This window comes from Nyctibius grandis, chromosome 5 (assembly GCF_013368605.1).
Source record: "Nyctibius grandis isolate bNycGra1 chromosome 5, bNycGra1.pri, whole genome shotgun sequence".
In the NCBI taxonomy this organism is placed as follows: domain Eukaryota; kingdom Metazoa; phylum Chordata; class Aves; order Nyctibiiformes; family Nyctibiidae; genus Nyctibius; species Nyctibius grandis.
The window spans coordinates 8,317,905-8,343,054 of record NC_090662.1 but is presented as its reverse complement, the minus strand read 5'-3'; the positions used below and the strand labels follow the sequence as shown (position 1 = coordinate 8,343,054).

Sequence of the window (25,150 nt, the reverse complement as noted above, 5' to 3'; positions counted from 1 at the left end):
AAGCGGGAGCTGGGGTTGCAGAAGAGCCAGGGCCACATGGTCGCTGTGCTCCTCGCTGCTCAGGCAGAAGTGCTTTGAGGTTACAGAGCGTTACGCAGCATTTCAGACAAACCTCTCAGTCATGGCCCAGGGCACAGTGAAGGGTTTTTGGGTCATTCTGCTAATAAGGAGGCAGCCCCTAATGAGTCCATTTCTGCTCTCCTGCCTCTCCAAGAGGGAAGGGAGAAACCTCTGAGAGATCCCAACTCAGGTTTGACTTCACAGAAGAGTTGCCCACCCTACAGATGTCCAGGAATCCCCTGGATGATGCATTGATGCCATCATGCCTGGCAGGTGGATGGCCTGCCAGAATTGAGGTACTAGGTTTTGTGGAAAATGCCCTCGTGTTTGCAAGCCCAGATGGTCCAGGCTGCAAAGTGTTTCTTGTCCCAGGCTGGAGCAGGAACTGGGGAGCACAGGTAGGAGTCCAGAGCTGTGAAAGCACCGGGCTTACTGCTGTGCAGAAAAGCTTCAGGGACAGTGTCTGGCTACGAAAAGGCTGGTGTGTGTGCCAGAGACTTCACTATATGGGAGCTTGGGTCCCTCAGCCCTTCCTCCTGGCAGGGGGAGAGACCTCACCAGGAGCAGGCTCTTCTGCCCCAGGGCCACAGCTCCGGCATGCTGGGACCATGGCCAGGGCCCTGCTGTGTTCTCTGGTAAAAATAACAGTTGATTTAAAGTGCATTGTTCTTCACATGCGTTTTTGCAAAGAGGGTCCTGCAGCGGGATGGAGCAGCAGGGGAAAGCCTGGCTGAATAACATTGCTCTGACAACCCATCCCCACCAGCAAAGCATGCTCAGCCCTCGCTGCTCCAGCTGCAGGGTTTCTGCTGGCATACCCAGTCCCAGGTTCAGACCTGCCAGCTGCAGCTCTGACATGCTCCCCAGGCTGCTTTTTTCTGACGCTGGTTACATGGAGGATGCCAGGAAGGTGTGGGTAGGAAGGAGAGGAAGAGCAGCAGATGCAGAGGGGTCTCAGCAGCCGACCAGGCAGCTCACAGTGTGTCATGGTCCAGCTCTGCAGCTCTGCAGCATTGATGACACGGTTCGGTTTCTGGTTTGAATGCCACCTGTTATTCCTGATTTATGCCTGTGGGATTCACAAGCTATCTTGCTGACCATCCCACTACATTGGATGCAAAAGGTCCCAGGCCACGTTCTATTGATTTCCCTGCTCTCAGAGACCAGTCCCCGTCTTCTTCAATGTGTCTGTGACGGAAGTTTTATTAATGCAAAATGAATATCCCTCTGGAAAATGAAGTCCAGAAATTAATAATGAATTAAAACAACTTGCCACAGGCATCGCTAATGAGCTCTTTGTCTGCGCGGCTCACATGAAAGGAGGTCATTGCTCAGCCGTTCCCATCGCGAACAGCAAGCAGATTAACCGTTGACTTTGAGCGCGTGGGTCTCTCCTGAGCCAGCAAGGCTGGCTGCAGCTCGGCTCATGCTTGGCAGGATTTTCCTGCCCTTATCCCTGCTGTGCAGGTTTGTCTTGAGGAGTCTTTGCTACCACCTTCCCCCTCCCCCCCTCTGAAGACTCAGGTTGCGCATCTGTGTTAAGAGAACACGGGGCTCGTCCCACTGGAAAGGACAATAACCTTGTAGAGCTTAAGAGAACAGCAGAAAGTAATCTTGGAGGGGACTAGCAGGGCTTAACTTCGCTGCTGTAAGCCTCTTCAGGGACGCTGGCCCAGTAACTAACCTGGCACCGCTCCAGTGCTGGGTCTGCATCTATTGTTCTTCTACCTTATCTCGCAAGGCAAAGGGTTATCCTGCCTTATCTACTACCACAGGCTTTGGAGGAGGCCCCACGGCAAGGGCAGTGGAGATCATGCTCCTGCCAAACCCCGCGCGCAGGAGTGGGGCTGTGCTGGGAAAGGAGCAGCCGCCACCGGGCAGTAGAGAAGGGAAGGCTGTCACACCATGCCAATCACCTCTCCGGGGCTTTTTCAGCAGCCAGATCTCACTCAACAGAGATAAGGAGGCAACACGTTGCATTTACCCATCTTCCCTGGGGAGGGTGGCAGAAGGCAGGTGCTTTCAGGTGCTGCTCCTCAATCGATACCTGGGGCTGGATGCAGCAGTGTGTGAGGCAAGGGACGCTGGGCATCACTTCTCCATGATGTGGCTGGACATCAGAAGGGGGTTTTACCCCTTGTCCAATGACCCTTGTGACAGTGCTGGCTGGTTGGAGGCAAGGGACCCATCGCTCCCCCACGTCCGCAGGCAGCCTGTTTTACATCAGCCATTTATTGCTCTGTTCTGCTTTCTTGCGAAATATGAATGCTCAACCTATCCCCTCCAAGTGCTTAACCCAGGCTTGGGAAAATGCTGCTGTGTTTGAGGCATGCTTTTTTGCCACCCTTCCCCACTCCTGCCCTCTCAGGTGGGACACTCAGCAAGGCCGGCTGATGGCTCACGTCCTTGCTTGGGAGCACAATTGCCCATTTATCAAATAACTGAGTGACCCCAGAGCGCTGGGAGCCAGGCAGTGCCAGCCACACAGCGCCGTGTCTGCAACGCGTGCTGTCGTGGGGATGCCCAGATTCACCTCCACCAACTGCCCCCACCAGTGGCCCTGGCCACGGAGGGGTCAGTCCTGCCCTCCCCTACACCCATCACTGGCCGTGCATTCCCACCCCTCCTCCAGTGGAAGCGCTGGGCTGGGAAGAAATCCCTTTCTGGTGCAGAGAGTTTGGCCCGATCGGGAGAGAAAAGAACAGGGAGGCTCGGGCAGGGGTGAGGGAAAAGCGAGATTTAGGCTTTCAAACTGCACATAGATAGGCGCAAACCCCCCTTCCTCTCTCTCCTTCACAAGTTTGTGTTTGTTTTTCTGTCGTTAAGGTGAAAACTCATCCAGCACCCCCAGTAAGTACCTGCACTGAGCCTATGTGTCTCTGAATTCACCAGACAGTCTTACCATCCTCTTCATCACAGTATCTGGGTACCTCATAAGCCAGACTGTAGCTTGCCCTTAAAATGCTCCAGCAAGGGGAGGTTCATCTTACGTCAGACAGGGATGCTGGGAATGTCCATCCCGCGCAGCACAATGCCAGGAGAGAAGTATCTATCTATCTGAGGAGTCTCCAAAGAGACTGCTGTAGCTGGTGTGCTCTTTGTGTCCCTGGAGGGACCCAAGGGGATGAAGGACATGGCCCCATGCCTGGTCTGCTCAGCTCTGAGTGCCATTGGGGAGTTGGTTCAGGAGTCTGGGGAAGGCAATGCAGTGGGTAGCGTAGACATAGCGGACTCCAACAGTTGTGCCTGAGAAGTCTGACTTGGGAATTAAAATGAAGCATATTTCATCCCACCTATCATTGTCTGCCAGGCTGTTCTTCCTACACAGCAACTTATCTCATATTCAGAGGCTGCTTTAAGCTAGTCCTGCATTTAGGCAGCTGTTGCTTCTTTCTTTGCTGGCATGACCTAGAAACCACCCTTGCGTTGGGTGCACAGACAAGGAGCAGTATGGATGTTGCTGGTAACCGCATTGGGATGTAGCAGGCAGACAGGTGGGTGGAGGACAGTGTAACCCTCATGAATGCCAGGGAAGTATTTCAGGCTTGGCTCAGCTGTGTCAGGTACAAGGACAGTGCTTACAATAATAAGTGCTTATAATAATAAGACAGATTCTTATCAATCTATTTGGAAATTAAGTACAAATCAAGTGGTTTAAACATAAGCTGTGTTTGTATTTACAGGCCAGCACAGTCAATTAAGACAGCAGGGTTCTCAGGTCCCCGCCACCCATTTTTTGCACAGCATCATCATTTCATCTCCATTTACCAACAGGTTCACGTCTGGGGTAACTCTGACTCAGCTGCTTGGCAGACTCGTTGGGTCAGTCAAGCCTGCAGACAGCTTTATTTCCACTGAGGCTTGCAGCACAGAGGTTTGTAGACCAAATCCTTATGAGCAGTCACCAGGGAACACTGTGCCAGTGCTGCTGTGACCATTACAGCTGTGGGATCTGGGGCTATTACAGGTTGTGGGATCACAGGTTGGATCTGCCTGGATCATTTGTACCCTTGTTTCCTACCAGTGACAGTCAGGACAAGAGCTCTGTCATGGCCAAGACTTCAGTAGTCCAGTACAAAACACAGGAGCTCAGCAGAGCTGGTGAAAATTCATAAAGGGAGAAGGACACGTTAGACTTAGAAGTTGAATAAGGTTTTGCAGAAAAGGCAGAACTGCCCAGTGGTAGTGATGCACCATCCTCTGTATGGTGTGAACAGCTTCTTGGAGCTTGGCTTTTACACTCTTACAAAGGCTATTTTGAAACTGTGTGTTACTTTCCTCTCTTTCCTTCCAAGTGCCTAAATTTGAGCATACATCCTTATCCCTAAACAACAAGCAATACTGAATGGGAAACTATTTTCTTCTGTCATTAACTTCTCATTTGGTCCTGTCTCACCCTATCTTTTGGCACTATGTATTTTCTTAGTGTTATGAGCATGTATCTGTGCTGCATGTGTGAGAGTGGGTGTCTGAAATGTGTTTGCAAAGGTCCTTGATAAAAAGCTGTAACAACTAAAATTATCAGAGAGGCAAGAGTGAGCTGGTCATGGTAGATCTGAACACTGGCAGGAGGCAGTTCATCTGTCTGCAGAGACATTATGCACTGAAGAGGTCCAAATCGCCAGTTTCTTAGTATTTACCTAGGAGGGAAACCACTGCTCATTTCAAGGAGCTAATGTTGCTTGAAGATTTAGCTTGAACACCAGAGGGAACATAAAACCAACATCAGTCGAATACCTTCAAGGACAGCATTTCCCTCCAGCAGCATAGTGCAGTTATATCCAAGTTCTCCTCATTAATCACTTACTTTTGTTTTGTTTTCCAGCCAAAGCTTTTGGCCAAGGAGTTGCTTGACTTGGTGGCATCTCATTTCAACCTGAAGGAGAAGGAGTACTTTGGAATTGCATTCACAGATGAAACGTAAGTGCGACAAATCAAAGACCTATGAGGCAACTCTTAGATCACAGGAAATCTTGGCAGAGTTTTGTCCTAAACAAAAAGGCCAGCTTAGAAGACCTGTGTACCCCAAGGTCCTAGACCAAGGTCTAGGGAGGCATGGACCTCTTCTTCAGAGGGCTGGAGGCCTCTCACAGTGAATTAAGTATGGCCAGAGGTGTACAGAGGCAGTAACATTCCCTTCCTAATCCCATGTTTGTGTCATTTGGCATTGGTAAAAGGTTAGCTTAAGCTCACATGGACTTAAGACCCACTCACTAGTTCAAAATTATTATCAGATTGGTGGAACTGTTCAATTAAAGTGTTAATCAGTTTATTCACTCGAGCAGGTTTAAAAGTAACGCTAAATTATTTCAAGGAAAGAGAAAAAAAAACTCACAAAATTACTCCATTATTTCTGATGATCCCAGATTAGAATTTCTTTAAAAAGGGAAAGAAGAAAGTGTGGGAAAGGAAGAGATCACTAAATTTAAGGTCCTTTAAATGCATTTTTAAATATGAAATTTCCATTAGGGAAAGGATGTGACCTTACCAGGAATCACACAACAGCCTTTTATGGTTGAGCTAAACCAAAGGATGGGACTCTGACACAGCAGTCACTTCAGGCAATGTTGGTTGTTCTCCTTGAACTCCAGCTCCCAGAGTCCTAGTATTACCATAAAATTTGAGGTTATGTCTCAAGACAGGCCATTTCTACCCCTCGTTTAAAAGGCAAGTATAAAATTAGCACTGGAGAAACATTAAAGGTCTGCCAAATGCTATGATTAGTCCTAGGCTTTGACCTCTCTGCTACTGCACAGTCCCTGATACTTTTTTCCAGCTGCTTGTTTTCTCTCTGTAGTTAGACTGCCATATGCATATGGACTACGTCTTGTATGTGAGCCCACCATAATCCACCTTGGTTTGCAAGAGGGGTCTTTTGTATATTAATCAGGAAGAGGCTTCCCGAACAAGATTTTTAAGCCAAGGCTGTGTTCCCAGAACAGCTGAGTCAGCAGTATTGCTGTCATAGGCTGCTCTGCTCTCCTGCTGAAGTGGCAGCGAAATGTAAAGTACCTGCTGGAATAATGACTTGGGATCAGGTAATTAGAGGCTGCTGGATAATTGCACAAACATATCCACATTCAACTAAGCAGCAATTGCTCCTCTAGAGCCAGTTCCTTTGGCAAGTGCCTGCCTTGGGCAGCCTGAGGCCATCTCAGGACAAAGCTCCCAGGGTGGAGGAATGCTCAACATCAGGCACGTGCAGAAGCAGGACCTGAGTCAGAGGAGAGCCCAGAATCCATCCCATCTCACTGACACAAGCAGCTCAGCCCTGTAGGAGATCTCCAATCCAACACAAATTAATGAGACTGGTCCTCAAAGAAGGAGCAGCAGGAGGCACTGGCAACTTATAAAACAGGAGGAGGAAATTACTCTTCACCGGGCTGTTATTTCTTATTGGAGAGAGCAAGTTACTCAGTGGGTGCTGCCTGAGGGGTGCAGGAAAGCCACGCAGGGAAGCCAAAGCAGACTAAGAGATGAAAATGTTCCCTTAACAGTCCTAACAGCACAGGTTAAAAACAAGAAACACATGTCAGACTGCAAGCAGATATCAGTTGAGCAAGTCCCAGCTCTCAGCTCAGCTGGCGCAGAGCTCCCCTGGGAGTGCAAGGGAAGTTAATGAGGAGGTGTCAGCAATTAGAGAGAGCCCAGCCTCTCTTGTGGCTTCCAGGTTTAACACAGAGCAGCGTGAGCAAAGATCTGGGTTAGTGATGGGAGGAAGCGCGAGAGGCTGACAGAGGCTGTTGAGGCAGTGATCAAAGATGCGCAGCAGACTCAGATGGATACGCACTGTCTAGACGGGCTTTCAAAAGGTGAGGTTGATGGCATCCACTTACTTGGTCACCTTCTTGACCTGCAGTCAAGATGGAGCAGGGGGCATTTTAGGAGATGCTCAGCTAACCCAGATGAAAGATTTGGGGACACCCTCATTAAATCTAGTAAACACAACCCAGCAACCTGCCAGCAAGTCCTAGATGATATGAAGCTTGGTCTGCAGCCCTACTGCTGTCCCATAGTGAGTCTGACCCTTGCACAGAGGCTTCTTCAGTGCTGTGAAAATAAACTTGACAAAAATAATATACCTGTAATATTTCCTCTTCAGTTGTAAAAAGCTTTGAATAGAGCTGGCACAAACAGAATTGTTTTATTTGACTGAACACAGTCAAAAAATATACTTGGGGGGTTGGACTGGGTCTTGGAAATAGATGTCTCATGTCACCTTCAGAAAATAAACTGGGCTGTCTGTACTACAGATCTTAACCCACAATGTGAAATGGAAGTTTAAAAGAAATTCTTTCTTCAAAAAGTGGGAAAAACAGTCTCTTAATGTGTTTGCAGAGCACCTAACACAACCCTATAGCTGATACAGGCCAGGCACACAAAAATAAACCCTTTAATTCTGTGATGCAGGCCCTCAGGGATTTCCTTCTCTTCACTCTTCACTTGTTTTCCATGTGCCTTACTTGAAGGGGACTCAAAACCAGCTAAAACAGAACAAGCCTGGTTCATAAACGTAGTCTGGCGTTGGCTAAATTGCAAGTTTAGAAAGAAGAAAAGCCACTAAAGTATTAAATCAATTCTTCTATTTAAGAGTAAAAGCTCTATGAGAGTAAATTATTTAGAAATTATTTGGACGGGGGATTTCCACTCATTAGTTGTGCTCTATCATGACAACCTGAGAAGAAAATCAATAGGAACAACCTTTGCGCTGGCAACTTAATAGTTTCTTGTGATAATATAGGGTCATCACTGCATTCAGCGCGACTAAAATTAGATTGTCAGACTATTATGGAGGAGAGAATAACGCCTCCTCTTTTAATGATCATAGGAACGCTTTATGGCATGAGCCATTAACTGCGGGAGAGCAGAGGTCAAAAGGGTGTCCCTGTACAGCACGTGGGGCCAAGTTTCACGTGAAGCCAGAAGAGCTATGTGCTGGCTGATTAACAGTGAAAAGGAATGGAGAAAGGGCTTTTTTTTTAGTTCTGCTGAGTATGAATCTCCGCTAACCGCCCTTTCCCTTGGCATCAGCTCTTCCAGCATTCACTGAGAGCAAGTGGTCAGGATTACCCTTCTGTTCACTGCAGATGCCCCGTCTGGGCCACGGGCAGGTTTTCCATGTCCTTTATTTGTCCTTAGACGTGAGTCACCTGCTCCATGGAGAACTACCAACTTTTGCGTCCCACAGCCCTCTCCGTGGGCCCAACCAAAAGCTGACCCAAATCCTTTTGCTGATGCCTGTCCTCCCTTGCCAGAGCAGAACCTGCAGAGCTGCTCCTTCAGCCCACCAATATATAGGATAAATACTGCAAGGCATTGAGGCCCCCATTATTTGTGTTACACTTGTGCTAGAGACTGTACTAACATGATAAGGTAATGACAAAGAGTGTCCTTGCTCAGCCCCGGATCCTATGGCCAAGGGGATGGCAATGGAAGAGTAGGAGAAGAGGGAGAGCAGGGTGCGACTCTTTCCTGGAATACTCTCTTGTCCCCAGGAATTGGAGGGAACCTATTTCCACCCTGCAGCCATGTGGCAGAGCCAAAATGAGGGACCAGGTGTCCCGTGTTCTGGGTGCACAGTCAGTCCAATGGAGGATGGAGCTCTTGGAATAATGTCCTCCTCTCGCATTAGATCAGTTCCTTTGTCTCACGGTCCACTGTTTTGCAAAATCTGTACAGCTGAACTCATATAGCTCCTTGAGCTTCACAGCCCCTTCAAAAATATTTCTGTTGAAGGAGTAAGACCTTAAACAAGAAAATCTGTGAGCTTAAAGGTTTTTTTTGTTTCTGTTGTGATTGATGGAAATGTAAAATAGTTTATATGGTTTTTATTACATGAAGTAGTCTTTCTCAGTGTCCATTCAATTCAACATGAGTTTGACACTGAAGGGGCATGAGTTGCTTTATTGATCCAAAGACCTTTATAACACAAATCAATGTGGATCCACGTTTCAGAAAAGTGGACGCTAACCAGTAAAACTGTACAAACAGAAACACCTGGAGGCAAAGCACTCATTGATGTACCACGCTTTACTGAAAGCCCTGACAAAAGAAAACAGAACTACTGCATGCAATCGACAAGATGAATCCTGGGCACTAAAATCCATACTCAGTCTGTAACCTAAATGGATCCAGTTTCTTTTTCTAAAAGCAGTTATGTATTTGTTATTGACACACCAGTTTAACTGCCAACATGAGTACAACCAACAGAGAAAAATGGTCTGGCTTCCAATATTCAACCTCCCTATAAGTCACTCAAAACTGTTTGCACCATGATTTGTGAATACACTGATATAAATACCCAAATGAACAAATCAATGGTGATAATGAAACAAAAGCTACTTTGTGTCTCTAAATTGAACCGTGAAGGAAATCCAGCTAGACATAGGCATTTATGAATGGGATCCCAGTGCAAGCCTAAATTGGTCCATGAAAACTGTCAGGATTACTACATGCCTAGGGTTATATGACCATACTTTTCTCTGTCTTACATGGGATTGTGCTCCATGAATAGTTCTGCTGAAGACAGCCAGACAGCTTCCAGAGCAAAGCGTTTTGCGGTGTAACAGCACTGGAGTTTGGCTCCCCGACAGACCACATTCACAGGCGGATGCTGGAGACTGTTCACTGCTGCTGTTCTCTAAATGCCACACAAGCATGCTTGAAAACAAGGAGTGAGGTGATAATCTGCAGCGCAGAAGCCCTTAGCGATGAAAGATTGTAAGTGGTAATTGATTACACTGAGCAGTCAGCTCCTGGCAGGGATTTAAGTGACCTTCCTCCACTGAAGGAGTTTTGGATTTAAGTTCCATGCAGATGAGAGTAATGAAACTCTTCAACCCAAAAACTCGTTGGCGATTAAATGTGTTATTCAGTACGCACAGCCGTGTACGTGTGCAACCTAAATGCGTAACCTGGTATGCATACATATATGCATATATTCTTTTTGTAGTGATTATATCAACCACTTTCTCAAGTTAAAATGCAGTGAGAATGAAAAGAGCAAGTCTTTTCAAAATAAGAAGTACCTTGAAGTGAATTATTGTTCTGTGCACCATGGCTTCTCAACCGTTCGTTGTACATGTTAGGCAAACCCAGACATTTCTGTTGAATAAACACAGAGGTAGACAGTAAGTCCATTGTCAACAAATCGGCCTCAGTGGGAACTGGTGTGTAATGCCATCAGCTGCTTGTAGCTGCTGTTTTGGTGATACAAATGCAGCTGGACAGGTTCAGGATAGGATGTCAGGCTTAATGTGGCTTTTCCTTGCTCTGACAGTGTTTTGTACCTTGGCCTACATGGATAAATGCTCGTGTTGTACTTTGGCTAGGAATGGGTGAGCATGTCTAGTTTCAATCCCCATGCGTACTGTGGCCTTCACAGTTAATTTCAGCCTTCCTGAGTCCTGTTAAAAGAAACATAACAGGACTTCAGAATAAAGAAATAGGAATAAGGACAGATTTCAAGGGGGATGCAGCAGGAAATGTGGACTCCTCTAATTTTTGGGTGCTCAGGCTGAGAATCTTCCAATGGCGCTTATTTTCTGATAGCCTCAAGCACCTGTCTTCTAAAAACCAAGCCTTGTTAAAGTACGCATCTGTGCTGAACAACAGAGCACGATGCACAGTAGTGCTAGGCCACTGTGTCCCAGCAGCAGAAATGATGGAGGGGGATCCCCATCGTGCTGCCTTTCCAGCTGCACAGCCTGCTGAGAACAAGGCCAGATAGCCCATACACCCAGCCCCATTAACAGGGCCATCCTCACCCCTGATCCCAGGCAGTATCACTGCACAGCACTGTCCCAGGCTGGGCAGACTTACTTTCAGCCCATGTAGTGCAATAGAAACATATGAAATGACTAGTTGGGCTTGAAAACCTGCATTATGTCACTCCTTTCCAGTAGCCACGCTGCTAGTAAGTCTGTGCCCCTAATACACGGTTGAGGCTGCCCTTTACCTAGAGAAAAAAAATAGTGAAAAATATATTTTAAAACTTTATCTAGATAAGAAAACGGACTAAAACTTAAAATATCTTGGAGAGAAACACAAAGGTGTCCAGAGCAGGGGGTAAGAAAGGTTGTGGTGCGTTGACCCTGGCTGGATGCCAGGTGCCCACCAAATGCACTCTATCACTCCCCTCCTCAGCTGGACGGGGGAGAAAAAATATAAAAAAAGGCTCGTGGGTCGAGATAAGGACAGGGAGAGATCCCTCAGCAATTACCGTCACGGGCAAAACCAGACTCGACTTGGTGAAATTAGTTTAATTTTATTACCAATCAAAATCAGAGTAGGATAATGAGAAATAAAAACTAAATCTTAAAACACCTTCCCCCCACCCCTCCCTTCTTCCCGGGTTTAAGTTCACTCCCGAATTCTCTACCTCCTCCCCGCCAGCGGCGCAGGGGTATGAGGAATAGGGGTTGTGGTCAGTTCATCACATGGTGTTTCTGCCGCTCCTTCCTCGTCAGGAGGAGGACTCCTCATGCTCTTCCCCTGCTCCAGTGTGGGGTCCCTCCCCCAGGAGACAGTTCTCCACAACCTTCTCCAATATGAGTCCTTCCCACGGGCTGCAGTTCTTCATGAACTGCTCCAGCATGGGTCCCTTCCACGGGGTGCAGTACTGCAGGAACAGACTGCTCCAGTGTGAGTCTCCCGTGGGGTCCTGCCAGCAAACCTGCTCCAGCGTGAGCTCCTCTCTCCACGGGTCCACAGGTCCTGCCAGGAGCCTGCTCCAGCGTGGGCTTCCCACAGGGTCACAGTCTCCTTCGGGTACATCCATCTGCTCCAGCATGAGGTCCTCCCCAGGCTGCAGGTGGATATCTGCTCCATCATGGACCTCCATGGGCTGCAGGGCGACAGCCTGCCTCACCATGGTCCTCACCACAGGGTGCAGGGGAATCTCTGCTCTGATGCCTGGAGCACCTCCTCCCCCTCCTTCTTGATCTTGGTGTCTGCAGCATTGTTTCTCTCACATACTCTCACTCCTCTCTTCCAGCTGCAATTACTGTTCCACAGTTGGGGTTTTTTTCCACTTCTTAACTATGTTATCCCAGAGGCGCTACCACCATCACTGATGGGCTCAGCCTTGGCCAGTGGTGGGTCCGTCTTGGAGCTGGCTGGCATTGGCTCTATTGGACACAGGGGAAGCTTCTAGCAGCTTCTCACAAAAGTCACCCCTGTAGCCCCCTGCTACCAAAACCTTGCCACGCAAACCCAATACAAAAGTTTTCATCCTTTTTCGTACACCAAAACATGTCCAAGATGAGTTTGAAAAGTTCCCAACTCCACATGCATCACTTGTTGAGACTTGGTACTTGTGCAAAATAGATGCAAAGGCTGCTTACACTGAACACCTGGCTTTTATATGACAAAATTTGAGGTGAAACAGTTTCTTTATAAATGCCTGATGCTGAACCCATTGGAGCAATGAGTGGAGCTCACAAGCCATTTTGAATCCCTTAGAGCAAAGCAGCGTGCTGCGCTGAGATGAGCACGCGCGATGTCCCAGCTGGTCTCCAGAGCAGCCCAGAGCTGCCTGGGCTTGAAGGGTCCTGAGCTGCCCATCCTCTTCTGCATCTGTGTAAGCCAGGGCAGCTGTACAGAAACTCATATTGAACCCAGGTGATTCAAAGCCTCCTGAATCTGCTACTTTCCCCTTTATTTGATTTTTCTAGAAAAAATGGAGTGAGGGAGCTACAAATATGGTTAAATTGCTAAGTAGATGTTGGTGCTTACTTTGCAAAGGGGCTTCTCAGTTGCACAAAGCAAAGGAGTAATGGGCAGAGGCTTGTGAAAGCTGAGTGTGTTTGCTGACAGGGTGCATTGCTAAGGCTTGTGGCAACCCTCGAAGTTAATTTAATGCTTTCTTTTAAACCAAACCTTTATTTTATTTTATTTTATTTTTCATTTTTCATGGAATGAAGAATTATTCTTGAGGATTAGCATGAGCTGGCGGATAGGCACTGGAATAGAGCTCAGGACATCTGAGTTCCATTTCCTGCTTTATTTGCTGCAAGATTCCCCTCAAAATCACTTCAAATTCTCTCTCCCCTTGCCTGTCTAGACAGCAGAGTGCTGAATGCAAGGGCTGCTTCTCCCTCTGGGTGAAATCTGGTCTGACTGAAATCAATAGCAAAACGCTGACAGGATGCAGCCCTAGCATCACTGAGGGCGATGGCAAAATTCCCACCGACTTCAATGGGGCCTGAATTTTACCCTATGTATTTCCACGATACCTAATTTAGCGGGGCCTTTATCTCAGCTGGAGAGTGAGATGCCCCTGTGATACAAATAATGGTATTTATAAAATACCTCTCACGCACACACAGCACTCTCCAATGTGGGGAACGTGACAAAGAACAGTAGCTCCTGCCCAGGAAAGCTTCCAGCAGCAAGGCACAAATGGATAAATTATAGGAGAAAATAATAGCGACAGGTACCATCTAGGCAAAAGAAAATCAGCATGTGGTAATTGGAGCTGGAACGCTTCATGGAGCAGCTGTTTTTCAGGAGCTCTCTGACGGAGGAAAAACGAAGGCTGGGCGAACCTAGAGAGGCTGTTGCAGGCATGCGGGTGGTAAATGAAGTGTCTGAGGCTGTAGAGTCAGGTTTAGCCTTGAGTGAAATATTGCAGGCGTTGTGGAAACTTTTAACCATAAGGATTTCTAATGAAAATCTTGACAGACTTCTAATGATACGACTGCTCCAGGGGGTTGTAATAAAAAGGTGAAGCTCATAACATTTTGGGCTGGCCTGCTTGCTCAGTGCTGCCAGCTTTCACCCTGACAGATTGAACTTTAGCAGTTCGATTCCCAGACTGAAATGTTGCCAAGATGATATTGCCTCCGCTCCTCAAATATTTAGCGTGTGTTTTTCAAATACCATGCAATAGCCGGGGGCAAATAGCATGCACTTCAGTTCATCTTTTGTAACACCTCAGACCTCACTGCCATGAGTAGCGAGAAACCTCTTTGGTTCCAGGCTCAAAACTGTCTCTTCTCTTGCCAGCGGACACTTGAACTGGCTTCAGCTGGACCGCCGGGTGCTGGAACATGACTTCCCCAAAAAGTCAGGACCGGTTGTTTTGTACTTTTGTGTCAGGTAAGTGCAAGCCCTTCCCATGGGATACAGCTACAGACAACCTGTTCCCTAGAGGCCAGGAAATGAGGCTGTCGGTTTCTCACGCTGTAGAAACACCTGTGGACAAACAAACACTTTTACAGAGGTTTCTTTTGAGGTCTTTGGCTTTGAAAACTCTTCTCACACAAGTGTAAATAAGTAGTAGCCACACTGACACCCATAGCTGCCCATAGAGAAATCTGGTATGAGGGCAAGATCAGACATTGTCTTTACATTTTTATTTGTGGGTTTTGAACTCCTGGGAAGTCCAAGCTGGGTAGGGCTGCAGAACAAAGACCTCCTTCTGCCAGGATAACCAAGCTGAGCCAGCCACCTGGGGGGAAAGCACTCGCTTCCTCACTGGTGAGCCATCCGTTTCCTCTGGATTGTGCCCAGGGTGTGCGTTATGTCAGGGACCAAATGAATCCCAGTATTGCTCTGTCCTATTTGCCTTCTGCACTCAACCAAGTAAGGTATGATGAATTACCCATAAATAGCAAATGATGGCATTTTATGGCAACCGGTTGGCTTCTGCATATGCACAGAACACATTCATAGATTGGACTGGACCAGACTGGAAAGGTTTTAATGAAGATTATGGCAGTTTAGGAAAATTTCTCTTCATCTGGGAATTTTGCAAGGAACTGCTAGTGTTTGGAAGCCACTAGAAACTGACAGTGCTTTTGTATACACAGTGTGTTTGCCTCCAAGGGAGATATTTTCTGAGAAGACAAATTTGCTCTTGCAGCTTTAAAACACCCAGAGAGAGGCTGGGGGTTGGGAAGGCATATGTACAAAATTAAGTTGAGGGTTTTGACTTACTTTTAATGGATAGCTCATGTCTAGAAATGGCCAGTGCAGTGTTATTGTGTCTTTTTCTGTTAGCCTTTCCACTCCAGTGTTATATTACATCTGACATCACTCACATTCATTCCATAGTACCCACAAAAAATGAAGACCTACTTTTGAGTTTCTTCCCCTGAGTGAAGCTTTTTTTCCCCCCGCGTAGTGATTGTCATTCATTTAACTTCAATTACAAGGGAGGTTTCTCAAGAGAAGAGACTCTTTGTTCTGTTGTGTCACCATATTTAGTGGTGGTTATATCTTAGGACAAATCAAGGCTGCACAAAGCCCCATGACTCCAGAACTGGCCTGCTGTCTCCCAAGAGAGGAGGTTAGTCTACATTTTGGGTTCTTCAAACCATAAGGGTAGATCCAGACCTGAACGTTTCCAGTGTATATGATCCACATCCACCTGTGCTTAGAATTACACAAAACTGTTGGTTCTTCCGCAAAAATTTTAAGACTTTTAGGCAAATTATTTAAAAAAAAACCCAAAAAACACCCCCCCCCCCAAAAAAAAACCAAACAACTAATAACTAACTCATTAAGAACACAGCAGCTCTGTTATCAAGCATCTTAGCTAGGGGCCAAATTGAGGAGTCCGTGCTAGGACAGGGATCTCACGGAAAGCAGTGAAAGCTCTGGCTGAGCAAGAGCTAAGTGCAGGTTTTAGGAGTGGAACTGCTAAATGTGTGAAAGCTGGTGCTGCTGAGCCACTCTCATATTCATTTCAAAGACCACTCAACGAGCATAAATATTGCCATCTGTATTGCTTTATGAAAGTTGGCGGTACAGTGGACACAAGTCATTCCAGCAGGATTTTAGCCAAGAGACATCTCAGGACTATGGATCTACACAACAGTTAGCAAATGAGTGACCTTTCCTCTTCCACAATTGCAATCCATAGGGGAAAAGTCAGCATTCAGTGTCTGAAAAGGGAGTGTGTGAAAATCAGACTGAGTATGGGCTTATATTCGTATCTGTGGCAGTAATGAGTGGATTGTCACACTGAGTTACAATTTTAATTGGACTGGAAGGCCAGATGCCTCAAGAGTTAGGAATGGGCATTAACTTACCAGGGCTTTTCTACTGTTTCTTTCCCCTGTGGATGTCAGACACTCACAAGAAGTTGAAAAAGGTTCCTAGCACGTAAAGAGTTCCCATGTCCATCCCCAAATCTGATCTGAGCAGAAGGCAATTGGAGAAGAAATCAACTCCAGCCAGCTGGCTGAAGTTGGAAAGGCCCCACATATCCGTTACCCAGCGGTTTCAGTTCTGGCTTGGGAACTAAAGCAAGGGCTGAAGGAAAGGTTGTGAAGAGACCCACCCATAGACAGGGTTTTATTTTGATAATCTGGGGGTGCACAGCGGCTTGCAGAGCCATCCATATCTATACCGTAAACAGAATGCTCCCCTGCTGCCATGAGGTGGAAAGCAGAGATAATTTATGCTGTGCCATACCTAATTACAAACATGTTAATTTTTAAGGGATTGGGTGCGCGTGACACCTACTGTATCATTGGTAAAGGCTTGCCTGTGTTTGCAGATACTTTTCTTGCATTTCCTCTCACACGCATTGCAGCTGAGAAAGCTTAGGTTGGTGCTGGGGGGTCCTAATTGGGGAGACAGTAATACAAGTAACTGGATGTGCCAGATGTTGATTACAGAGAAATCTGTTTAGTGTCTCAGGATTTAGTAATCATGTGGGGTTTTCCCTCTAGTCGAAGTAAATGTACAATTCAACCACACTGGGTAACTACTAAAGACATGAAGCTTCAGGCAAGAACAGTAAGTGGTAGTTTGTGAGGAGGAGAAGCTACAGAGGAACCATTTTCACCTTTTATGTGACCATCAAATTGTTTTTACCCTTAGCATGCCTGCAGCATTGTTGATGGGCAGCATGCCCACTAAAGATGCCATAGTTTTTAGATTACTCTAAAAGTACATTGAAAGGGAAGCATGACTTTTTAAGCAAAGGCTTCTTGGAAGAACCGTGCTGAAAATAGGAAGTTTCACAAGCTTTGCAATGTGAAATTCTCCCTTATTTAAATTGCTGCAGCACTGTTGAAGCTTTGTCTTTTGACACATATTTCCTTGGGGTTTGACATTGTTGAACATTGATGTCCAGTGTCTTTACTCTCTTCCGTAATCAAAGACCACAAAGTTCACAGCACTGTGTCAAACAAGGAGGACTTTATAAGGATGTTCTCAGCATTAGTTCGGAAGAAATTGCTTCTGCCCTTGTACACTTGCACAGCTAACTGAAGCCTCTCTGTCTTCAGGTTGTCATCTAGTGCTTCTCTGGAAGCTTCCCACTGAGAACAACATAGGAATCTAGAAAGCAATCAGAACTGCTTGGGCAGCTGTGAACTGCCCCATGGCTATTCTTGTGCAATATTATTTTATAAGACCCTGCTAATATCCATTTATATAGCTTTAAAGCCATACATGAAAGCAAGAGGGAGTGCCATGTGTCTTGCAGAGGAGGTGGGATGTCTGGCAACAGGATGGGAGTGATATTAGTTCTCATCTTAGAATTAGCTTCCCCAGCTGGCTTTCTAAAGCCCTGGTCACTTGGTTGTTGGTGAAACTCATCCCCTGCCTCAGAGGATTTGCAGTGCAGATAAACCAAGTGAGATGAGAGTCACAGCTAAAGTCCAGGAGAAGCAAAGGACAAGATGAAGGAAGGAGGGATTGCTTGACAAGGTGATTTTGCAGAGGTGTTTTGTGATCAGAAGAGCACAGTGAAATTGTACCTTGCAACATGAGCTGCATGGCAAAGGGCAGGACCTGAAGTGAAGTGTGGAGACCCAGGCAGCAAGGAGGTCAGAGGAAAATAGAGCTAGCAGGGGTTCAGATAAAGGTTGTTGCACTTTTGGCAGGGAGGGGAGAATTTTGCTTTGACTCACACAGGCAGAAGAAGGAAAGCAAAGCTACTCCCTTCGTGTAAATTTTTGAGGTGAGAGAGTACCAGAGCATAGACAGGCTGTTTGCTCATGGAAAGCAAAGTTGGCCAGGCTTTGCAGTGAATTCTCATCCTCAAACAACGGCCTTGTGGGATTAGCAATCCCTAGCTAGGGAACCACCAGCATGGGTCTGATGTCTTTATCTTCTGGATGTTTGTCATGCTGTTAATTTATATGGACAAGCTTAGCAAATAAAATTCACTTCACTGGTGGATCTTTTCCCAGGAATTAATATTCTCAGGGTAGCTCCACCAGGTAAACAGGGACAACTCACTGCAGAAGCCGTCACGCTAAATCAGAACATCTCTCACGTGGAAAGGCTTTTCTTTCAGAAAGGCATGGAAAAAAATGTGAAATAAATCCTCAATACTCAAATACACTGCGGGGCAGAGTTTGTATCTATGGCCCAGCAGTATTCCCGCAAAGGAATGCCTGTGTCCGGCAATGTCTGGCATGTGTTCGTACGTACTGGCTAGGCTGAAGTCAGCATGGGAGCTCCCAATATTCAGGCCAGACACTTTGCCAGGTTACCACAGTCACTACAGAACAAAGTGGCCTTAAATAACAGACCAGCACTGAAACACAGAGTGCAAAGCTCCTGCGTGTCATTGTTTCCTTTAACCTGAAGGAACGTAGCTCTGTGAGCACCAGCGGTGATCCAGGTCCGAGGCAGGTGGGACAGATGTCTGAGGTGGGACTCACCACACCGAACCTGAGGTGTTAACCTGGTAGACGGCTGTATGTCAGGGCTAATTAGCGCAGCCTCCTTGTATAACCACTGGAAGGAAACAGACACTTTTCAGGAACAATTCGTTCGACTTATTTCACATGGCTGCTTTGGAATTCAATGAGTTGCAGTCTAAAATACCTATGTCTCTTCTCTGACCTCAGACCCCTACTCAGACATAGGCATCTACATTGTAGCTACCTCTTTTCACCTGATGAATCCCCTCTCTGTGCATCAAGGGCAGCCTATAAATTCAGAATATTTTTTCAAAGAGGGTTGGCACAGCCAGGGTTGAGGAGGCATTCCCCATCTACAAGGCTTTGCCTGACTACCTGAACAGAATTGGACCAGATTTCAGCTGCTAATGAGGCCTTGTGCTATTTTAGTTTTTCAGCCCTCCTTTATATCCAGTCTTTAAACCCATATTCCATTAGAAAGGGACTAATGTTAAAAATAAAAGAAGCAGGAGATCATTTGGAAACAGCTGACCCTGGAAGGAAGAGACAGAGGTTGCCAATATGGATTGTTCGTAGAGCTAGATGGACCTTACAAACTATTGCTGAAATGCATTGCTGCCTCCCACGTTGGCCAGAAGACACGTATGGGCTGCAGATTCATGGCATCCTGCTCCCCACTTCCCCGACTCACTCACATGGTGATCCCAGCACACGATGGTTGTGTGTGCCACTCACTTCCACTCAGCTTCACTTCTCTCCAAGAAATTAGATAAGGGGGTGGTGATGACAGCAGCCTGTTGCGGCAGGAAGAGCGGAATAGAACCACACTAAATTAACCAGAGCAATTTATTTGTCTCGCATGTAATGGGCTGTGTTTCTCCATCCAGAGTTTTCCCCACCAGAGAGGAGTATGTGGCGCTCTACCGCTTTGCTCCAGGCAGGGAAGGAGGAATCGCCAGCTCCTGTCTCTCCCCTGCAAGGAGGCAGAAGGAGCAGCCCTCTCTCTGCCCCATCATGTGAGACAGGGGTTTCAATGAACGGGGGAGAGAGGCCCGAGGAGATTATCAAATGCATCAATTTTGCAGCCAAGGGAGAGGGAGAGAAGTGCCCATGTTTGCTTCCACCCATGAATGTGCTTCATCTCACCTGCTAGCTCCCAGGAGAAGATGCTGGGGAAAAATTATATATACACAAATTGCTCTGCTCCTCTGCTCTCCCCTGGTCAGCTATAGACCCCTCTGCAAGGGGAGCTGCAAGGAGGGCAGTGCTGGACCCCACTGTGCCACAGAGCTTGGTCATCCCAGGAGAGTTCAGGAAACTGCCCAGAGATGTTTCAGCACCTTGGGGTGCTCTGTCCTCATCCTCGTGGATAGCCATCTCTTCTCTGAGCTCCTTCCAGCTGTGCTGTCTCCCTCAACCATTCTCCCTACCAGCACTGAGCTGGAAACTCCCCACACCAGGCTCGCAGGCAGTTTATGCTACATATAAGGGAGACTAAGAGATATCTCCTGTTCATATTATACCTCTACAGGTCCATGCACTGCAAAAATCAGAATATTAAAACTGCACAACCAACCCAGCCCAACCAAGCTGCTTTCAGGGGTTCCCGTGAGCTGCTTTGTCTATAAAGTCTGGCAAATCTGTGCCATAACCTAGATCTCCTTGTACAGCATGTGTTTTGCTGGTTGGTGTGCATCAGCTGTGTGTAGGCTAAGCGGGAAGATCTCAAAAGCCGGCAGCCCTGCAAACCCCCTCCTCCCACTCAGCCGCAGTGTATAAATACAGCCGCTCAGACCTTGTTTGTGCTGGAAGACAAGGCTCCCTGCAGACAATTTATTGCAGCCTTCTCAGGGTGGCCCCCTGCTCTGCTCACCAGGGGGAAGGTGTAATAAATTGCCTGCGGGGAGGCTTTGCTCCTCAGAGTCTCTTTAGAGATATGAGAAACTTCTGTCCAGTCGGAAGATTTACTCGTGTGAAAACTGACCTTTGCTTGAGGAAGGGAACTAATGGGGCTCTGCTACTTAGCACACGGCTCTGAGCTAAGCCATCCATTACACACACATCTTAATAGCAGTCTGGCTCTTGAGTCCCATAACGTCATTTCTGTTTTCTGCTTAACTGGGAATATATTTGTATAAGTGAGCTGTGTTTAGAGAAGGGGGTAAGTTGTTTTTCCTTTCCATTCAGCCACCTGAGGGGGAAGAAAAAAAGCAGCATTCTAAAAATTTGTTGTTTTGAGGCACATTTTGAATGTGTTGATGTTGGCAGTGTTGTCTTGTCTAATTTTGGGAAGCATTTAGACAGCATGATAGGTACTATGCAGAAATGATGGATGCTGTCAGCGTAGGATTTGTACCTCATTAGAATCAAGCAGCGATAGCTATGTCAATGCCTACACACAGATTCTCTGACTGGGTCAAAGTCATGCAGACATTGTTTCCATTTTCATTGTAATTTGTGCATTTATACCTTACACCAGTGGGTGTGATTTGCTGTCACCAGTGAAGCAAGCAGAAAGGTCTGCTGTGAGGGCTCCCATCGCCGTGGCATTGAACAAAGGGGTAGAGCCAGGGGCAAGTAAACCCCACGCCAACTTTCGCAGCCAAATCATACCTCCTTGTGCTGCTGACAAGTAAACCCCACGCCAACTTTCGCAGCCAAATCATACCTCCTTGTGCTGCTGACAACACGGGGGAATGACTGGAGGGATTTCTGTTCCTAAAATGGTTCAAGATCCTCGGATGAAAGATGCTTCACAAATACTGAGGGATGGTGTTATGCAAGACAGTCACCCAGAGAGTTACCTCTAATAGCCAAGATGTCACTCTTAGTAAGGATTGCAGAGCAGGAAAGAGCTGGGCTGGAGCTCCGGAGAGTGTGGAGAAATTCCCCCGGTGACTGAGGGAGAGGAGGGGAGGAAGGCAGCGTGCTGCTGTGATCCAGTCACTGCTCTCACCTCACACTTGGGACAGATAGCCACATCACTCCAAGCTGAGAGGAGCTGCAACAGCCTTTTTGTACAAAGCTGCACCTCTCTTGCGAGCTGAGCTTCATGGGACATTTCTGGGGTGGAGCGATTTGCAGCATATATTGAGCTGGCTTGCTGTGTAAACGGCTTGGTCAGGCCTGGTTCCGCTCCTGGGGCGAGGGCAGAGGGCTCACTGTACTGAGGTCAGTGCCTTTCCAGGCAATGCTTCATGCTGTAACCAAACATCAGGAACATGCCTGCATTACCACCTCCATTCCTTCCCTTCTCTGTGTTGATACTGGAGCACTTTGCGGTTTGCAAAGACTCCCAGGATGTACAGCCTGGATGAGAGGAAGAGAGCTGGTCTCTAAATATTCCAAAGCAGATGCCTTAGTATTTTGTACCTGGAGAAGAAGAGGCATAGGAATGAGCAAGTATCCCCAAAACACATGGTTTTCCAGGAGTTAAATGGGCCAACCTCTTACAAACACTGAGAAAAATGGATGGGTGGTAGGTAAAGGTGCAAACAGCTTCAAAGGACAGTACAGCCAGTGGGAACAAGAGAGGGAACAGGCTCAGGTTAAACAATATCCACAGCTTTTTTTTTGTTGGCTGCAACTCCCTTTATTCCTGGAATCACATTTACCTCCAGTTTTGTGGCTTCCTTGCAACGAGGTAAATGTCGACATAGGTCTCTCTTGCTGTGTCCTGTCCCCTGCATACCAATGCCTGGCACTGGGCAATGGGGGCCTGAGCACAGCACAAGCACAGGGGACAGGACATGGGATCAGAATCCAGATGAATGCAGAAGGGGAGGTAAATGGAGCTTTTTAGCGCCTCTGATTTTCATTCCTGGCTGATTACTTAACAGGCCAACTATTTAGCATGACCATTGCCTGCTTTAAGTGGCAGCACATAAAAGTGCACACCCATAACTATTAGCAAACAGGGCTGGAACATAAAAGGAGCTCTGCAGCCTGAGCTGCTCAGAATACTCATTTAGCACGAGACACTGGACATAATGACATCTGCATTTAAATCCATTATGCCGATGCATGTGATTTTTCTTTTCCTGGTTAGCAAATGGCCTCATATTTTTCAAATTATCCTCTGAGGTTTTAAATGACATGGTGAGGGATAATGAGCCAGACCCCAGGATGGATGAGGCAGAAGAGGGGTCTCCTCCTTTATCCGTTGCTTTGTAATAATGAAATGAGAGGCAGTCCACCGAGTTGTCCTGACAGCTCTGTCCTACATCCTAACCAGAACGGAGTCAGACAGCTGGGAAGGACATGGCAGACACCTCTGCACATATCAGTCCTTTCCCTTGGGTCTGAGTGTATTTCCCATCTCAGGCAGGAGGAAACACTGGGGAAGGTGACTGCACATCAAAATCCAAATCCTTTTGCTTCATTCTGACTTCTTCCGTGAAATCTGGTTTTACCCTTTATTTTCCTTTGACATGGGGAAAATAATGTTTTCACCAGGGGAGATAAAAGCCACTTGGATTGTTATTCTGTGATTTTCCCCCTTTCCTATTCTTAATATGTCCAAGAGGGGTGTTCTGTCTCCCTGCATGGAAACAGTTATCACAGGGCTGGAGGGAAGGTACCCCCCTTGCCAATACTAAGCTGCCAGCTCCTGCCCTTTGGAAAAGGCAGGAACTCACCCCAAAATCGCTGCCACACTGTTCTCAGTCACAGTCACCTCAATCAGGAGCAAACATGCCCTTGGCCTCCCCGTCACTGCCTGGCACTGCTCGCCTCTGTTTTGACTGGCCCTCTTGCACAGCACTGTACCAGCACGCAGTAGCCACAGGCATTGGCATGTGCCTCGCCCAGCTGCCTCCTGTGCCCCTGTGGCCACCCCACTGCCTTCCTCTGAAAGCAGGAAGATATCTGAGGAGTGAGGCTTGATAGGACAGTAATAAGAGAGTGCCCCTGCCTGTCCTGGGCTCTCCAGATGTCAGAGGAACCCTTTGTCCTAGTCAGGGCTTTAGTTTCAATTACAGTTTTTTCTGGTAGGGGCACTCCTCAAGAAGATGCTGTTCCTCAGTGAAACCAAGTGTTGAAACCTTTCTGAGGTCTTCCAAAGTCCTTTCAATGTTTTCTTTGCATTTTCTTGGAAGAAAACACCCTGGCACCAGAATGGGAGTTTTGGAGTGTTTCTTTTTGTTGCAAAAATGGTTTTGTTGTTGGAGAAAAGCCTTTTGGACCAGCTGGTTCCCACTAGAGTCAAACATCACAAGAACTAGGATGATATCACTGCCCCAGGACAAATCTACACCTGAAGGAGACAAGACATCCATTTGCTGTGGTCATGCTTCGACATATCCTTGTGTTGAAGACCACAGTGAAATATGTTTACCATTTGGCAGGTTCTGCTTGGAAATCAACACATGGGCTTGTGATCTCAAATGCTACTACACTACATTTGCACAGTCAGGACCTCGACTGCTCAGAGCCCAGTCCCTTCTAGGTGATAGATGGCCAGGTTCAGGCCGATGGGATTTTTCCAGGGTCACGTGTTAGAGCCAATGCTGAATATTTTTATTTGACAGTTTCTTTTGGTGTGTGGAAATTGGGAGTGCTGCTCATTTCAGCTCTTATTGTCCACACAAGCACACCACCAGCTCAGGTGCTTTTGGAGGTCATTTCCGTGACAGTCCTGAGGCCTCCTATCCCCCACTGCAAGGACGAAGCACTAGTGATCAAGCACCTTCCCAACTTTGCTAAATTTGCCCATCTGCACACACACGACTGGGTTTGCGTATGAGGCCATCTGCAGCGGCCAGGGATTCTCCATCTCCTAAAGAACCAGTAATCTCACTGGTGAGTCCGAGGCCTGGTCAGGGATTTCTCCCTGCTGCAAGTCAGAGGTGGGCATGTGTGTAATGCAAGGGAGAAATCACAGTAGTGCCAGTTTTCCATCAACCAAGGATCAGGAGCTTCCACAGCTGCTTCTCACAGGCACCGCTGTAGAAATGTCTGCACTTGTCTGGTTACGATGGGAATTGCCATTCATCACGGCGTGAGGGGGCTTAAGCTGTCTCAGAGCAAGTTGTCGGTTAACCAACGCTTAATATAGAACAATCTGATCAGTATGAGGCATGTCCTAGCAGCTAAAAAGCTTTAAACATTTCAGATGCAGCAGCTTCTGAAGTCTTCCAAGATACCTTCTGCAGTACTCATTATCTTCCTGCTGCTTAGAGGGAGCAGTCAAGATAGGCACTTTGTGTTCATTACCCAGCGTAGTATTCACTGTTTAATTAATGCTTATAAAATGTACTCAGTGAATTAGAAGTTACTGGGGGTGACGAAGGATGAGAAACGTAGAAATAGATTAACATTGGATGATCTTTTAAACTTTTTCAAAAATTATTTCTCTGGTTTTTACACTCACAAAGTCTTGTGGGGTGTTCCCCCTTCTTGCAGGCACCTAATTTCTCACAGCAACAGTTGCTGGCTATCAAGGAACCTCTTGCGGGAACTGCTTGAGGCAAAGCTGTCTG

At 47.0% G+C, this 25,150-nt stretch overlaps 1 protein-coding gene across 4 annotated transcripts in view; it reads left to right on the top strand.

Annotated features, from left to right (window-relative positions):
* Window positions 1-25,150, top strand: part of FRMD4A (FERM domain containing 4A) — a 200,609-nt gene that overhangs the window by 88,625 nt on the left and 86,834 nt on the right. For all 4 annotated transcript variants that reach the window (XM_068400534.1, XM_068400537.1, XM_068400538.1 and 1 more), the window contains 2 exons: window positions 4,886-4,980; window positions 14,068-14,160. In XM_068400534.1, coding sequence (XP_068256635.1) covers window positions 4,886-4,980; window positions 14,068-14,160 — 188 coding nt within the window. The remainder of the gene's footprint in view (window positions 1-4,885; window positions 4,981-14,067; window positions 14,161-25,150) is intronic.